This window comes from Nicotiana tabacum, chromosome 12, assembly GCF_000715075.1.
Source record: "Nicotiana tabacum cultivar K326 chromosome 12, ASM71507v2, whole genome shotgun sequence".
Classification (NCBI taxonomy): Eukaryota; Viridiplantae; Streptophyta; class Magnoliopsida; order Solanales; family Solanaceae; genus Nicotiana; species Nicotiana tabacum.
In genome coordinates, this window is record NC_134091.1 from 124,992,607 (window position 1) to 125,010,573 (window position 17,967).

Genomic DNA, 17,967 nt, shown 5'->3' on the forward strand with positions numbered 1-17,967 from the left:
AGTGGTGCTACAACTGCTGCTCCAACTGTTGTACGAGCTACACCTCGACCTCTACCTCAGCCTCTACCATGACCCCAACCTCTCGCGACCTTAATCAGTGGCACTAGTGGATGACCGTCCGATCTGGTAGTACGTGTCCTTAGGTCTCAAGACGGTACTTTATTACGTGTCCTTACAAGAAAGTTTATTACGGTACTTTATTACGTGTCTTTACGTGTCCTTAGAAAAATACGGTCTATAATAGTTTGAGACCAAATATAGTAATAAAGAAGATAAGGAAGGAGAGATAAGGTTTGCAAAATACCAGCAGCTACCTCGAAATCTTTGGATAATCAACTGTGCGAAGAAATCAACACCTACTGTGTCCGGAAATACCTGGATCTGCACACGAAGTGCATGGTGTAGTATGAGTACAACCAACTCAGCAAGTAACAATACTAAATAAAGAACTGAAAGTATTGACGAGCTTCACAACTGAGTCCAATTACAGTAATTTCCAACATAATAAGGTAGGCATGCTTTCAAGTTTAACATTTAAGGCCAAAATAGTAATTTCATGTCAAGTTCAACTGAAACATAAGATAATATCTCTCAGAAATTTTCAAAACAGTGATATATAATAGCTGAAGTGTAACAATAATGAAATCAAATGCATCCTCTCAGGACCACAGTCACTCATCCATTCCATTCACTCAGCACTGAGCACTCGCACTCAGTAGGTACCTGCGCTCACTAGGGGTGCGTACAGACTCCGGAGGGGCTCCTTCAGCCCAAGCGCTATAATCCGCACTGACGACTCACGTGCTATAGTATAATATCTGGATCCGCACGGACAACTCACATGCTGCACGGACTACTCACGTGCTATAATATAATATCTGGATCCGCACAGATAACTCACGTGCTGCACGGACAACTCTTGTGCTATAATATAATATATCAAATCACATCAAACAATGCTAAAAACACGAATCATACCCCAATTCAAGCCTAATGAAACTAAGAATTTTCAACTTCTACATTCGATGCCGAAACCTATCAAATCAAATCCGATTGACCTCAAATTTTTGCACACAAGTCATAAATGACATAACAGACCTATTCCAATTTTCAGAATCGGATTCCGACCCCGATATCAAAAAGTCAACTCCCCGGTCAAACTTCTAAACTTAAATTTCTATTTTAGCCATTTCAAGCCTAATTTAACTACGGACTTTCAAATAATTTTTCGGACATGCTCCTAATTCCAAAATTACCATACAGAGCTATTGGAATCATCAAAACTCTATTCCGGAGTCGTTTACATACAATCAACATCCGGTCAACTATTTCAACTTAAACTTTAAACCTTGGAACTAAGTGTTCCAATTCATTCCAAAACCTCACCGGACCCGAACCAATCACCCCGACGAGTCACATAACAACTGTAAAGCATAAATTGAGCAGTAAATGGGGAAACGAGGTTGTAATACTCAAAACGACCGGCCGAGTCATTACAATATAACATTTTTTGGTTCTTGAGATTCAAACTATGTGAACTTTAATCAATATTTTAAAATATAATTTGTCATCGTATTGACGTAAAAAGATTTACAACTTAGTAATCAGTATAGTTTTTAAATATTTGAAGTTTATCTAATTTAAAATAGCTTTAAAATTAGTCAAATTAATTCTCAAAAACAGAATTGTAAATTGGGACAAAGAGAATACTTTCATGATAATTTAAAATTGATTCAGAAATTTCTACGACCGGTATAAAAAAGCACAAAAACACAAACCGGCGTCGTTTAATGAGAGAGCATCGTTAACTTGACGGAGAAGTCAAATTGGGTGCTTCTTTTTTTCAGCAAAACTCCGATCTTCACCAAATATCGATAATTCTCTGGTGTTGGAATTGAATTTGTGACGATGTCTAAGGAGAACGAACCAGCAAAGCTCTTATTGCCTTACCTTCAACGTGCTGATGAGTTGCAGAAGCACGAACCCCTTGTTGCCTATTACTGTACGTCTTTTTGGCATTTTAAAACCCTAATTTCGTTAAAATCGTATCAAAGTTGGAATTTTATGCGTTCTCTCTTATTTAATATGTATGTTATCTGAGTGTTCTCGCCTAGAGTTGAGCAGAATGATTATAGATAATTTATAACAGGTACAAGGTGAAATAATTGAAGGGCGAGCAAGCTGGCCGAGACAGTATGATTATAAAAGAAAATGATTTTAAAGAAAATTTATATAGTTGATCTGACTACTTTGTGATTGATTGATTGGTTTATAGAATAAAATTGGTTATAGAGAATCCATAACATGTACTACGTGGAATAATTGAGGTGCGAGCAAACTGGCCCAAATAGAGAATGATTATAGAGAATTTATATAGTTGATCCAACTAGTTTATGATTGATTGATAGGTTCAAATTGCCCATCATCAAGCAGAATGATTATAGAGAATCCATAGCATGTACTACGTGGAATAATTGAGGTGCGAGCAAACTGGCCCAAATAGAGAAGGATTATAGAGAATTTATATAGTTGATCCAACTAGTTTATGATTGATTGATAGGTTCAAATTGTCCATCATCAAGCAGAATGATTATAGAGAATTTATAGCATGTACTACGTGGAATAATTGAGGTGCGGGCAAACTGGCTCAGATAGCACTCATTATACAAAAGAATGATTATAGAGAATTTATATAGTTGAGCCAACCATATGTGATTGATTGATTGGTTCAAAGTTCAAATTGCCCAGGATCAGGCAGAATGGTTATAGAGAATTTAAAGAAGACACTCGGTGGAATAGTTGAGGTATGGACAAATTGTGCCAGACAACACAATTATAATAAATAATAATAATAGAGAATTTTATATAGTTGACCCAATTTGATTGATTGATTGGTTCAAATTGCCCAGATCAAGTAGAATGATTATAGAGAATTTAAAGCAGGTAATAGGTGTAATAGTTGAGGGGCGGGCAAACTGGGCAGGGACAACTTATAAAAAGAATGATTATAGAGAGAATTTATATAATTGAGCCAACTAGTTTGTGATTGATTGATTGGTTGGAAATTGTATGTTAAGAATGCAAAGTTTTTTCAAATAGCAGGTACTATTTAAAAATAAGAAGAAAACTATAGCAAGTATTAGGTGAAATAGTTGAGGTGATAACATGGTTATGTGAAAATGTTTACAGAGAATTTATATAGCTGAGCCGACTAGTTCGTGATCGAAACATAGTTGATTGGTTGATTGATTGAATATATTAGTGTGTTTGTTGGTTCAAAGTTATATGCTAAGGACTATCTATGCAAATATTATGCAGGTCGATTGTACGCGATGGAACGAGGATTGAAGATTCCTCAAAGTGATCGTACTAAGACCACCGGTGCCCTCCTTGTGTCCCTTATGAAACAGCTTGAAAAGGTTCCTTTTTTTTAAAATTTAAATTTTCTCTTTGCATTTTATTTTGGGCCATAGAACAAACTATTTACCAATATTGGAATGAAATAGGTTCAAATAAAGCAGGACGGACATAGAGAATTCACGTATCTGATCCCAACTAGTTTGGGATTGAGGTGTAGTTGATTGACTGATTGATTGTTTCTCTTTTTTCTGGGGGTGGGGAGGGGGAAATCACTTGGGTGTAAGATTAAATGGTTAGAAACTTTTGGCGCATGAGCTGTAAAAGGATCATCAAGAAAGAACACTATCATAGTTTGGAGAATATCTAGCCATATTGGCAAGGAATAAAATTTGAGGAATATTGACATGGACAGCCATTTGCATTTCTTCTTTTAACTTGAACATGGAGATATTATCCTTGATTGCTATATGATAAACAATTTATTTCTCAGGGAGTAGACACCAGAAAACGTTTAGGTAATTCTGATATTGTTTTACTTTAACATGTTTTCACTCAAGGTTTAGGTTGGCGAAATCTTCCGTTTTTTAGAGTGACCAATCTATTGATCAGGCTAAAGTAAAGTAGATCTTTTGTAATGGTTAACATTCTACGAACTCGTAGCTAGGGAGTTACCCAAGTGTTAATGTTATACTTCTTTCTATTCTCGTGAATCATTTTTCTGTATTCTACAGGATAAGATGTCGTTGAAATTGGGGCCTGATGATCATTTGCATTTGGAGGGATTTGCCTTGAATGTTTTTGCAAAGGCAGACAAACAAGATCGAGCTGGTCGAGCAGACTTGTAAGAGTCACTTAAGCTACACCAAGTGAATTCTGTTTATAATTGCACCATTCTTAATCAAAATCGATGGTCATAGGTTTGTCCTTTGTAACGGTAGCACTTCGTCCATTGTATCTGGTTTAGGTGTGCTATCCTCATGCCGCATAAGATATATAATGAAATGCTTAGTGCTAACTCTTTTTTGGCCTCTATATTAACACGTTAGCATTTTTACTCTTAGATTAACCTCAAATTTATTTGCTGGAATTTTGGGACTTCTCCACCCTCCCTCTTTATTTGTTGAAATAATTTGTGGCGACCTTCCGACTTTAGTTATGTTTTGTAGATTTTTCTGTGTAACATATTGAATATGTCATACTAATTGAAAAAACATTTATTCAACACTTGCATGCTGTGAATGTTGATTGTTATCTGATGATTAGGAAGTTGTTCACATAAATTATCTGGGTTTTACAGGAATACAGCAAAGACGTTTTATGCAGCAAGTATCTTTTTCGAGATCCTTAATCAGTTTGGTGAACTCCAGCCTGATGTGAGTTTCCATCGTGTTGTGACAAGTTTTAGTATTCATCCTTTTACATTACAATCACCGTTCTACCAGCATTCTTCCATTTTGTAAATTTGAGAAAAAAAACATGTTTTCCTGTGTCCATATAGCCTCTGTTTTCCCTGTTTGTTGACTTGTTCATTCGTCACCAGCTTGAGCAGAAACAGAAGTATGCAGTTTGGAAGGCAGCAGATATAAGGAAAGCTATAAAAGAAGGACGGAAGCCTGTTCCAGGCCCTCCTGGTGGTGAAAGTGATGTTTCGGAGCTGTCCAGTGCAACAAGTGGCGAATACGTATGATTCATGCTCCACAAATTTGCACTATTGCCTGAAACCCTAAAAGGATTTCCATATAAGTTTAACCCAACATTTCTTGTGTTCATGCCACTAACTTAAAGAATTCTGGTTAATTGCTGTGGTATCTCTACTACCCCACTTTTTAGTAAATTGTCACGTTTTCATCTAATTGTTTATATTTTTGAAAAAAATATTTAGAAGTATGATTCCACTTTCAGTTTTTTGGCAACTTGTATTTAAAATAAAATGAAAACTTCTATTTAAATTTGTAGACCAACGAGTGTGCTACAATTTATAATTTGTTGATTAAGAATAGTCCTATTACTTAAAGTTGTGGGAGGTAATCAGCGTACCTTATAAGAAAAAGGTATATCAGCATGGTGATCCAGTGGCTTTGAGTAACTTTTCCATTTATGAAAGGCCATGTTTTTTTATTTGGGATCAAGTATGAGGAAAAGGCCATGCTTTTAGATAAATCTTAAAAAAGATTACTCTTTAGTTTGTATCTGTTAAGAATTGTTTTTGTTTGTATTTGTTCCCTCTGTTGAATCGAAGTTTGAGTTCTTATTTGTAAAATAATTGAGCATAAAAGGATCTTTGACTGTGTTTCAGTAGGTTAGGAGCTGAACTTTTACATGCAGGCTAGATGCCAACAATTAGTTCCTTTTACAGCATTAGTGAATTTAATAGTTCTGGGTATCATGGACAAATCTGACTATAGCATTTATGCAGGATGTTGAACCTAGTGGAGCTAATTCAGCCATCAAACCTGCTCCAGAATCAGATTCTTCCCCTCGATTATATGACAATGTACAGTATACTGCAAATAGTCAGTCACCTCCGCCATCCATCCCACCACCACCTCCTTCACATGCTCCTCCGTCTCATCCTTCATATTCTAGTGGTGATTATCCTTCTAATGAAGATCTTTCTTCTCATAATTTCCCGCAACCTCCATCGGCTAGCAGACACGAAAATTCTTCTTACTCTCAGTTGTATCAGCATCAACCTTACTTGCAACAACCCCAATCGCACTTGCCACAACACTACCCTTCTCAAGACATTCCATCTTCGTATCCCAATTTCCAGTCGTATCCTAGCTTTACAGAGAGCAGCCTACCTGCTGCACCATCACATCAGCCTTCTTACTATCAAGGGTCTGATACTTCCTATTCCACTTTGCCACCATCTAGCGTGGCTAATTATCCATCAAACAGCCAATACAACTCAAGTGATAGAAATGGGAGTGCAGTGGAGCCTTCAGCTATTCCTACTAAAACATATCAATACGACAGCAATTACCAACCTCCACCAGATAAGATTGCTGAAGCACACAAGGCTGCAAGGTTTGCTGTCGGGGCTTTGGCATTTGATGACGTTTCTATTGCTGTAGACTACCTCAAAAAATCACTTGAATTGTTGACAAACCCATCAGCTGGTCAATGAAGTGCATCCTGTCAAAGCTGGATTGTTTGAGCTATGTGCTTCTCTTTTGGGTTTGTTCGCTCTTATTATTTTGTTTGTGGAGATGATTTGATTGACTGTTGTACCATTCTTATTCATACTGAACTACAACGATCTTCATAGATGCGTCCTCCGAGTCTATCATCTTGTAAGTGCTCAAACTTTTTGGTGGAGATTGTACAGAAGCTGTTTTTATTTTAGTTTATGTGCAGAGATAAAATTTTCTTCCCCTTTATATCTAGTTGCTAATACAGGAGCCTGAATCATAAGGAACTTTGAAATTGAGGATGTTGGCCCTTCACCTATTGTAAAGATCAGCCCTTTTCCTATTTGAGAGTGTTGAAAATGGATCTTAACTTCTGAAACAAACTTTAAGCCTATAGTTTTCCTCTGACTTATGCTATGACATGACCCTAAAATCTCCCTCTACACCTCCCCTTTTCGTACATTGCTTGTTCAAAAGTCTTAGTCACAAATATTATAGCATGTTTAAACCTATAAATTTCAAAACTTTTCATCATGTCTTTCTTAAACTTGTTTAATCAAACTTTGTCACATAAATTGAAATGATACAAGTATAAAAAATATCTATCTTTATAATCATTTCATGCATATAAATAGATTTCTTGGTTTACCAATGCAGGGAGACATGTCAACTCAGAGCATAAGCTTATTTCAACAGAAAATTAGTCTATGAAACGTCATAAGATGAACTCTAAAGTCATGGCAAAGCAACGTATACCGATCATTAGACCATTTCCTATGGACTAATATTTTAAAAGGCGTTTTTGGGGCGAGCCCTGGGGCGAGGCGCACCAAAAACGCCCCTAGGCGATGGTGTGGGACGAAAATATGGACCGAGCTAAAATACCCGGTATTTATGGGTTAGTACCATACAAGGTACCACATGGCCACAATAGTAAGGTATATAAAATGTTATAAAGTGAGTAGTATTTTAAAGTAATTTGAGATAATTTTTAATTATACGGATAATTGGTTAATTATCGGGTAACGGAACATTACCTAATTAACTAATAAGTTGAAAAAAGATTAAAAATTTCCCCCAAACCTCCACGTGGCAGCAAAGCACCTAAACAAACAAATGACTCTTGGTCATTAGTGGTTAGCTGGCAACGTACCACAATAATTTCAAGACACCTCATTTTTTTATGCTTTGTATACAATCACTACAATCAAAACATTAGATATTCTTACAATCAAAAATGTTAGCACTTCCTACAATTCAAGTTCCTACGTGAAACCAAACAATTCCAGTTACGATTCAAGACACTAACAGACGCTTAACTCCATCCAAAACAAAGCTTTCAACGAAATTTTTGAAACCAAACAATTCCAACGAGAATTGTTAGAACCGTAACAACATAAAATTTTGCGGTTCTAAAGGAGTGCGGTGCAATCTTTTCCAAAAATATTATACGAATTTTTTCCTACTTCAGGTATGTTAAGGCTATCCCTTCTTTCTTTTGGCATGATCAATACGATACAAACGAAACGAGCAAATGCACAATTTTCATAAATGACTCTATTCATAGAAATATTAGGGGTGTCTATATTCTTGATTCCCCATGTGAATTATTATTATATCTTCTGTTATGGTTCTCAGAAAAATACGTATTTGATAAAATTTATCCGACGGGCATATTATTTTTATGACATTCCGAGAAAATCATATTAATATTATTTTTATGATATTCCGAGAAAATATTTTAACGTATTTCTTATGCATTTCATGCATTTATATATATACATTGACCCATGACCAGATGGTGTTATGCGCGCGCATATATATATATATATATATATATATATATATATATATATATATATATATGGGATATGGAAAAAGGTTACGGCGTTATATACGCACCACCACCTGATCAGCTGGTATACGTTGATGGTTTGCCCACAGTGGCTGAAATGATATGATGGCATACCCTTAGAGGCTTGATGATTCTATGAACGCATATACCTATGCATGGTATGATATTTATACGCATATGCATGACATTATAAAAAAAATAAAATGACTCACAGAGCTATGCACACGTACATATCGAGTCTTTTACTCCATGTTTTTCTTATGTCTATTATTTACTGATTTTCATTCCTTACATACTCGGTACATTATTTGTACTGACGTCCCTTTGCCTGGGGACGCTGCGTTTCATGCCCGCAGGTCTCGATAGACAGGTCGAGAGTCCTCCAAGTAGGCGATCAGCTCAGCAGAAGATATTGGTGCACCCCATTTGCTCCGGAGTTGCTTGTTTGGTCAGTATGATTTAGATGTGTGGGGTTTGGTATGGTGGGGCTCTGTCCCGACCTTTATGATAATTATATACTCTTAGAGGCTTGTAGACATATGTCGTGTACGTGAAAGATTGTACGGCCTTGTCAGCCTATGTTTTGAGTTTATAAATGATCATGTTGGCCTATTAGGCCCGTATGTCTCGTATATATAATGAAGTAATAAGAAAGATACGTTACGTTGGTACTCGGTTGAGTAAGGTACCGGGTGCCCGTCGCGGCTCATCGGTTTGGGTCGTGACATAAGTGGTATCAGAGCAGTTCTGTCCTAGGGAGTGTACAAGCCGTGTCTAGTAGAGTCTTGTTTATGGGCGTGTCGTGCACCACACTTATAAGCAGGAGGCTACAGGGCATTTAGGCCTGTCAAACTTTCTTCTTGCTCTAGATCGTGTGGTAGAGCTCAGTTGTAAGAACTCAATTTCCTAAACTCTATCCTATTTGTAATACAACGATGCCTACATTCAGAAAGACGGCTGGTAAGAGATATAGCTGTAGAAGAGTTGAGTTAGAGGGACTCGATTTTTGCATCATGCTTATGATGGATAAACATGAGGTATTCAGCAGATCATGTCTGTACTAAGACGTGTAAGCCTCTTGATAAGGAGCCTTAAGGCAAGAATATTTATCCACCTTTATGGTGAAAGACAATGAGAGATTCAGAAGATAAATACAAGTTTCAAGGAGTAAAAGAAGCAAGATGAAGAAGGGTACGAGGTACCCAGTTAATAAAGATTATCATTATTCAGGAAGGGAGATATAAGCATTTTGAGTTACCTTCAACGGTGACAGATGTATGTACTAATCGGAGCTAACATACATAGTTTAAGAGAAGGATGGGTTATCAGGATCCGGTTGGGGATAGAGTAACCCAAAATAGTGGATAGATTAGTAGAGTTAGTTGACAATTTCTGAAGGATGGTGCAGACGTGGTAACGGATCTCCTTGTGAGACACCTCGATGGTGCACCCTAAAATAGTACAGCTAGATATGAGTACTACGAAGATAAGCACTGGAAGCCTAGAAGGGATAAATATTATCTTAGTATGGCTCCCGTCCTTAGTAGAGAGAGAATGTTAGGCAATCCGAAAAGCCAGTAGATGGAGCAAGGGGCTCTAAAAGCAAGAGAATGTCTTGTTGAAGTTTTCAGAATAAGGTGATAGATAGAGATGTTAGCAAGGAAATAAGAAGAGAGTTAATGAAGCATTATGAGTAAGATGTCAACATGGATGACAACGGTAGATCAAAACAAAAATAGCAGTATTATAGAGTCAATAGTAAGGGGAGGGAAAATACAAGAGGTGACAGGCCTTGATGCAACAAAAGAGTATAGGCCATAAAGTCATATCCTCACTTCGAAAAATAAGTTCGTGACTCCAACATAACTACCGGAAGGAAAAGTTAGACCCCAGAATAATAGAAACCAGTATGGGCTGGTGAACAAGATAAATTAAACATGAATTAGGGACTGAGTGACTTGATAATAGTCAGCATCACGAGAATTTCAGATTTGCGTTCCGGCGATAATAGAATGGACAACAGAAGACGATTCATGAGAAATTTAGAAAATGGTCATTCAGGAAGACGCTTCCCTAAAGCAAGCAATATGAGCAAAGTTAAGGTTAAGGGATTGTATGTGTCAGTTGCACTAAGTGTCGCCATTGCCAGTAAGGGAATTTGTTATCCTGGGTACAAAAGGATTGCCGCAAGGCAAGTAAGGGTCATTGATGTTGTGAAACGACGCCAAAGATGAAGAGGTAAAACATCTATAGGTAGATCCTCGTGGTTTCAACTCTTAGTATTCCCATAAAAGGGGGAATATGGAGTTACGTGGCATTAAGTCAGAATTAAGTAATTCTAGTAACTATGGAATGGTAAAGGAAGAGTGCGACAAAAATGAAAAGGGGATGATATTGCATGTATTCAAATCCTACAGATGTGATACGATTCCAGAATATTATGCAAGCACGATGTCAAGGAGAGGAAGTAAGGGTTCCTGCATGAGATGTTATTGATAAATAAGGAGCACGTGCGAGACGTGGGTTAAGATAAAGAAAATGACCCAAGAAAGATTACGCGGAATATTGATATGAGAAGGGGCCAACGAGTAGTTAGTAACTGATTCAGGAAGAGCCTAGTTATGGCTAAACAGAGGGTTACATACGAGGTAGTAGATCGTGCAAAATAAACATAGTAAAACCCAATATGGTGAATCCAAACTCGCATATATGACATTGTGATCCTTGAGAAATATTCAGATAGGAGTTGGGATAGTTAAAGGTACCATATGAGTGTTACGGAGATAAAAGAGAGTGCCACTGGGAAGTCAGTCAAAACTTCAGTTCGGGAGCAACCCTACAAGCACAAGGGCGTGGATATAAGTAACTACGGATAATTATATGTGAGTACGAACATCAAACATCCCGTCGAGTATACGATGTAATAAGCTCGCAGCCTTGCAAGAATCAGAGAGTCCTCCCTAAGTACTACAATGAAAGACTAGCTGAGGAAGTAAGGAAGAAGGCTTCGACCTAAGATCAGTGACCTAAAGAGTAAATGATCTTATAACAATAGTCTCACAATAACGTTGTATGCACTCCATAAAAAAGTGGTGATATTCAAGATCATATGGGTTGTATAGAATTTCAATATGTGTGGGCACGAAGATAAGATAAGTATGCACGCAAAAGGGTGCAGAAAGACGAGGAAAAGTAATTGCTTACGTTTGAAGAAAGCTGAGATGGAACAAAAAGAATTATTAGATTCATGATCCAGAGTTAGTTACGTTATGAACGCACTTAAGAGTTTGAAAGTTTTATACATGCATCATATACAGCTGTAGAAGATTCCGGTATAAGTTAAAAGAAAGAATTGAGCCCAGGTCATAGATGAAGGATTGTATTATTAAAGGATTGTATCATGGACATTCCTCAACGCCCATGAAAGGCTAAACGTAATAACTAATACCATGAGCCACAAATCAAGAGATATCTTAAGCCTTCATAAAGACTGATCAGAAGAAGGAGGAAACTAAAGAGTTATATGAACGAAGTAAATCAAGAATTTGATTATTGGACCCAAAAAATTATAGAAATCGTGATTGAGAACATTACAGGATCACTCTTAATATCAGAGGTACCGGAGGGATAGTACAACGACCATATTCTATAAAGACCCTACGATAAAGCCGGTTAGAAAAGTACCAGCCTCATAAGAAGTCAGTACAAAACTCCCACCGGATTTCGTATGCACCATAGGTGCAAGTAGTATAATATAGCTTCAAGTTATGGACGTGAATTATACCTATGTGGAAGGGAGGTCATGAAAAAGATAGAAGATACGATGCGAGATTTTAAGGTAAATAAGGTAAAGGTAAACAACGTACAAGATACTCAAAGGCAGAAGGTCGTGAATAGTCCATGCTTCAGATAGAAGGCTAGAAGCTCTGGGATTCAATATCCAAGAATGATAGCAGCGTCGTTAGTGGCGTGCCTTCCAGCCTATGGTTTCTAAGTACTGATAGATCTAGTCAAGAGAGTAAAGAAGAGTATGAGACAATGCTATGTCTGGCTCGATATTCCAGAAATAACGTAAGGAAATCTATGGTACAAGCAAGTTGAAAAGAGGTTGTGAGTAGTATAAATGGATATGTGTAAGTGGCAAACTAAAGTATGGTAAAGCGACAAGGTTTTAGGAAGTCAGGAATAAGGATAAGTGAGAAGGTGACGAGAATGGATAGGTCCTCACGATTAAGCCCATAAAAACAAGAAGAGCTGATGATTTCTCTAAGTTATACAAAGCTCAGTATAGCCTGAATGAACTCAAAGGAGTCTAAGACTAATGACTTTTAGAAGAAATGAAATGCTGCCCTGGTAATAGAATGAGGATGTAATTGTGATGGATAAAGAATAACGTTTGGGCCTTCAATTGAGTAATGACTTGAAGAGGACTTCACGAATTGTACGGGATTAAAATACCTACGTAAGGTGAATCACATTGGGATACTATGAAATACGGTTATGGAAGTATAGTATCGCCCCTAGGTGGATCAATCTAATTACTCCAGATGTCCCCAATGAGACGTGAGCCCTAGCGGTAGTGTTACATAAGAGGCCAAGTTGTTGGTATTAAGATGAATCAACAATGGATGGATAAAGGTCACAAAGTATAGGCTGAGATTAGGTCGTCATTCTTAAGATGAACAGTAATGAGGAAGCATTAAAGGACTTAGATTTATAAATATGGGATAAGCAATAAGAGTAAGCTGGAATTTGGTAGCAGACCTCCGCAACGATAAATCGAAGTAAGAATTATGGTATAGTATGGCTTAAAGCTAATGACGCCCAGAGGGACAACTTGACATAATTTTGTATATGTTCACAAAGTGAAGCCTAGAGATTGGCTAAAAGCTGGAGGAAAGAGAAGAGAAGAGTCGCATAGGCGCACATACAAAGTTAGAATCGTAATGGTTGCATGATAGAAGGTAGCAACAGTTACGAGATTAGAAGGATTCCGACTACAAGTCGTGGTGTGAGAAAGAAGCTTAAAGGGGGAATGCCCTGGCCCTTAAAATTATTCACAGAACAGTTTCTTAGATGGCAAGGAAAGTACTAAAGTATTCAGAGGACATAAGTTATGAAAATGATAAGTATATTCAGTCAACATTCGAGGACGAATGTTTCAAAGGGGGGAATGATGTTACATCCCGCATTTTCGTACGATAAAGTTTCTTCGTAAGATAATCGACGCAAGTTCGGGAATAAAATTTTTTCGTGATTATAAGCATTATGCTATTTTAAACAAGTGATGAGTAAATTGGTGAAGGTGAGAGGGTAAGCAAACCGAAGAAAATAAATTTCGTCAAAGTTTGACATTTTGGGATAAAATATGGCCCGAGCTAAAATACCCGATATTTACGGGCCAGTACCATACAAGGTACCACATGGCCACGATAGTAAGGTGTATAAAGTATGTTAAAAAGTGAGTAGTATTTTAAAGTAATTTGAGATAATTCTTAATTATGCGGGTAATTAATTAATTATCGGGTAACCGGACATTACCTAATTAACTAATAAGTTGGATAAAGATTAAAAATTTCCCCCCAACCCCCAAGTGGCAGCAAAGCACCTAAATAAACAAATGACTCTTGGTCATTTGTGGTTAGGTGGCAACATACCACAATAATTTCAATACACCTCATTTTTTTATGCTTTGTATACAATCACTACAATCAAAACATTAGACATTCTTACAATAAAAAATGTTAGCACTTCCTACAATTCAAGTTCCTACATGAAACCAAACAATTGCAGTTACAATTCAAGACACTAACAGACGCTAAACTCCATCCAAAACAAAGCTTTCAACGAAATTCTTGAAACCAAACAATTCCAACGAGAATTGATAGAACCATAACAACGTAAAATTTTATGGTTCTAAAGGAGTACGGTGCAATCTTTTTCAAGAATATTATACGAATTTTCCCTACTCCAAGTATGTTAAGGCTATCCCTTCTTTCTTTTGGCATGATTAATACGATACAAACGAAACGAGCAAATGCACAATTTCCATAAATGACTCTATTCATAGAAATATTAGGAGTGTCTATATTCTTGATTCCCCATGTGAATTATTATTATATCTTCTATTCATGGGTCTCAGAAAAATACGTATTTGATAAAATTTATCCGACAGGCATATTATTTTTATGACATTCCGAGAAAATCTTATTAACGTATTTCTTAAGGCATATTATTTTTATGACATTCCGAGAAAATATTATTAACGTATTTCTTATGCATTTCATGCATTTATACATATACATTGACCCATGACCAGATGACGTTATATACGCGTATATATGTATATTATACGCATATGGGATATGAGAAAAGATTATGGCGTTATATACGCACCACCACCTGATCAGCTGGTATACGTTGATGATTTGCCCACAGTGGCTAAAATGATATGATGGGATGCCCTCAGAGGCTTGATGATGCTATGAACGCATATACCTATGCATGGTATGATATTTATACGCATATGCATGGCATTATAAAAAAAAATAAAATGACTCACAGAGCTATGCACACGTACATGTCGAGTCTTTTACTCCATGTTTCTCGCATGTCTATTATTTACTAATTTTCATTCCTTACATACTTGTTACAATATTTGTACTGACGTCCCTTTTGCTTGGGGTCACTGCGTTTCATGCCCGCAGGTCTCGATAGACAGGTTGAGAGTCCTCCAAGTAGGCGATCAGCTCAGCAGAAGATATTGGTGCACTCCATTTGCTCCAGAGTTGCTTGTTTGGTCAGTATGATTTAGATGTATATGGTTTGGTATGGCGGGGCTCTGTCCTGACCTTTATGATAATTATATACTCTTAGAGGCTTGTATACATATGTCGTGTACGTGAAAGATTGTACGGCCTTGTCAGCCTATGTTTTGAGTTTATAAATGATCACGTTGGCCTATTAGGCCCGTATGTCACGTGTATATGATGAAGTAATAAGAAAGATACATTACGTTGGTACACGGTTGAGTAAGGTACCAGGTGCCCATCGCGGCTCATCGGTTTGGGTCGTGACACTCGCCTTACGCCCATACCTTTTAAAACACTGCTATGGACCTATGAAATTGTAGGTCAATTGGAGTTTGTTAAGAAAATTATACGGAATCAACATGTACTAATACACACGAAAAATTAATATATTCACAAATTCGCATTGCATAAACCCTAAACACAAAAAATTAAACCCGAAAGTCATGGTGAAGCAATTAGTATTGGTCACTAGGTCATTTTCTATGGACATACAAAATTTTAGGCCAATCGGAGTTCGTAAAAAAACTTCTACAAAATTAGCATGTACTAATATGCACAAAAAGTGAATATAATCATAAATTCGTCTTTTATGTCCCTGAAATACCATAAAATGAATTCAAAAGTCATGGTGACGCTATGAGTACTAGTCATTAGACCGTTTCCTGTGGACCTAAGAAAATTCAGGCCAATCAAAATCCGTCAAAATTTTTTACAAAATTAGCATGTAATACACTTCATGTTTCATGACCCTAAAATGCCATAATATGAACTCGAAAGTCAGGGAGAAGCAATGACTGTTGGTCACTAAGCCGTTTCCTATGAACCTATGAAATTTTAGGTCAATCAGAGTCCATCAAAATATTTTTACAAAATCAGCGCGTACTATTATACACAAAAAGTGGATATGATCATAAATTCATGTTGCAAGACCTCGAAATGCCATAAAATGAACAGTATTAGTCATAGCAAAGCAATAAGTATTCGTCACTAGGTCGTTTCCTATGGATCTACAAAAAATTAGGCCAATCAAAGTCCGTCAAAGAAATTCTACAAAATTAGCATTTACTAATACACACGAAAAAATTGATAGAATCAAAAAGTCATATTGAATGACCTGAAAACACAAAAAATGAACCCGAAAGTCATAGAGAAATGATGAATATTGGTCATTAGGTCGTTTCCTATAGACCTACGAAATTTCAGGCATATCAGGATCCGTCAAAAACTTATACAAAATCAGCATGTACTAATACACATGAAAAAGTGGATATAATCACAAATTCGTCTTTTATGACAAAAAAATACCATAAGATAAACCCGAAAGTCATGGAGAAGCAATGAACTGGTCACTATGCTGTTTCCTATAGATCTACAAAACTTTAGGCCAATCAGAGTTCGTCAAAATTCTTTTACAGAATCAACATATACTAATGTATATGAAAAAGTGGATATAACCACAAATTCATGTTGCATATCATAGAACACCATCAAATGAATTCGAAACTCATGGCGAAGCAACGAATACTGGTTACTAGATCGTTTCCTATGGACCTATGAAATTAAGGCCAATCGAAGGCCCGTCAAAACAATTCTACAAATCAGCATGTATTAATGCAATCAAAAAATTGGATATAATCAAATAGTTATCTTTTATGACGATAAAAAGTCATAAGATAAACTCGAAATTCATGGCGCAGAAATGATTATTAATCACTAGGCCGTTTTCTATGGACCTACGAAATTTCAGGCCAATCGGAGTCCGTAAAATAACTTCGACATATTCAACATGTATTAGTGCACAAAAAACGTGGATATAATCACAAATTCATTTTTCATGACCATGAATAGCCAGAAAATAAACTCGAAAGTTGGCAAAACAATAAGTACTAGTCACTATACTGTTTTTTATGGAATTACAAAAATTCAGGCCAATTGAAGTCCGTAAAAAAACTACTATAAAATTAGTATGTACTAATACACACGAAAAATAGATATAATCACAAATTTGTGTTGTGTGGCCTCGAAACGCTATAAAATCAACTAAAAGTCATGGCGAAGTGATCAATATTGATCAATAGGCCGTTTCCTACGACCTACAAAAATTCAGGCCATTCGGAGGCCGTCAACAAAATTCTACAAAATCAACATGTAATAATACACTCGACAAAGTGGATATATTCATAAATTTGTATTGCATGACCCTGAAACGCCATAAAATGAAGCCGAAAGTCATGGTGAATCAATGAGTATTGGTCACTAAAATATTTCCCATAGACCTAAATTGTTTTAGGCTAATTGGAGTCCCTAAAATAAATTGTACAAAATCAGCACGTAGTACTACACACGAAAAATAGATATAATCACAAACTCATCGTTTATGACTTTGAAACGCCATAAAATATACCCAAAACTTATAGGGAAGCAATGAGTACTGGTCATTAAACCGTTTCCTATGGACCTACGAAATTTCAAGCCAATTGAAGTTCGTCAAAAAAGTTCTATAAAATTAGCTTGTATTAATACACATGAAAAAGTGAGTAATCAGAAATTCGTGTTGCATGATCCTAAAATACAAAAAACTGAACTCGAAAGTCGAGCCGAAGTAATGAGTATTAGTCATCAGCCCGTTTCCTATGGATGTCACAACCCAAAATCTAACCATGGTCGTGATGGCGCCTATCGTGTTACAAGGCAAGCCTATTTCCCAAAATATTGCTACTAAATCGATTATAAGAATTTAATAAAATATTTAAATTTTTCATAAACTAAATCAACTCTAAATATAATTATAGAAAATACGGAAACG

The 17,967-nt window shown here is 36.6% G+C and overlaps 1 protein-coding gene across 1 annotated transcript; it reads left to right on the forward strand.

Annotated features, from left to right (window-relative positions):
- The first annotated feature begins 1,790 nt into the window (after window positions 1-1,790).
- LOC107776769 (protein HOMOLOG OF MAMMALIAN LYST-INTERACTING PROTEIN 5) lies at window positions 1,791-6,708 on the forward strand. The gene is made up of 6 exons (XM_016596691.2): window positions 1,791-2,002; window positions 3,319-3,419; window positions 4,092-4,201; window positions 4,658-4,733; window positions 4,901-5,041; window positions 5,777-6,708. The coding sequence occupies exons 1-6, from the start codon at window positions 1,909-1,911 to the stop codon at window positions 6,488-6,490; spliced, it is 1,236 nt and encodes a 411-aa protein (XP_016452177.2). The 5' UTR covers window positions 1,791-1,908; the 3' UTR covers window positions 6,491-6,708.
- The last annotated feature ends 11,259 nt before the right edge of the window (window positions 6,709-17,967 follow it).

Excerpts from the sequence above, each read along its gene's own strand:
- LOC107776769 (XM_016596691.2), top strand. The coding sequence starts at position 1,909 with ATGTCTAAGGAGAACGAACCAGCAAAGCTCTTATTGCCTTACCTTCAA. Across the intron at positions 4,734-4,900 it reads TTGGTGAACTCCAGCCTGAT|CTTGAGCAGAAACAGAAGTA; the intron begins GTGAGTTTCCAT and ends ATTCGTCACCAG. Across the intron at positions 5,042-5,776 it reads GTGCAACAAGTGGCGAATAC|GATGTTGAACCTAGTGGAGC; the intron begins GTATGATTCATG and ends GCATTTATGCAG.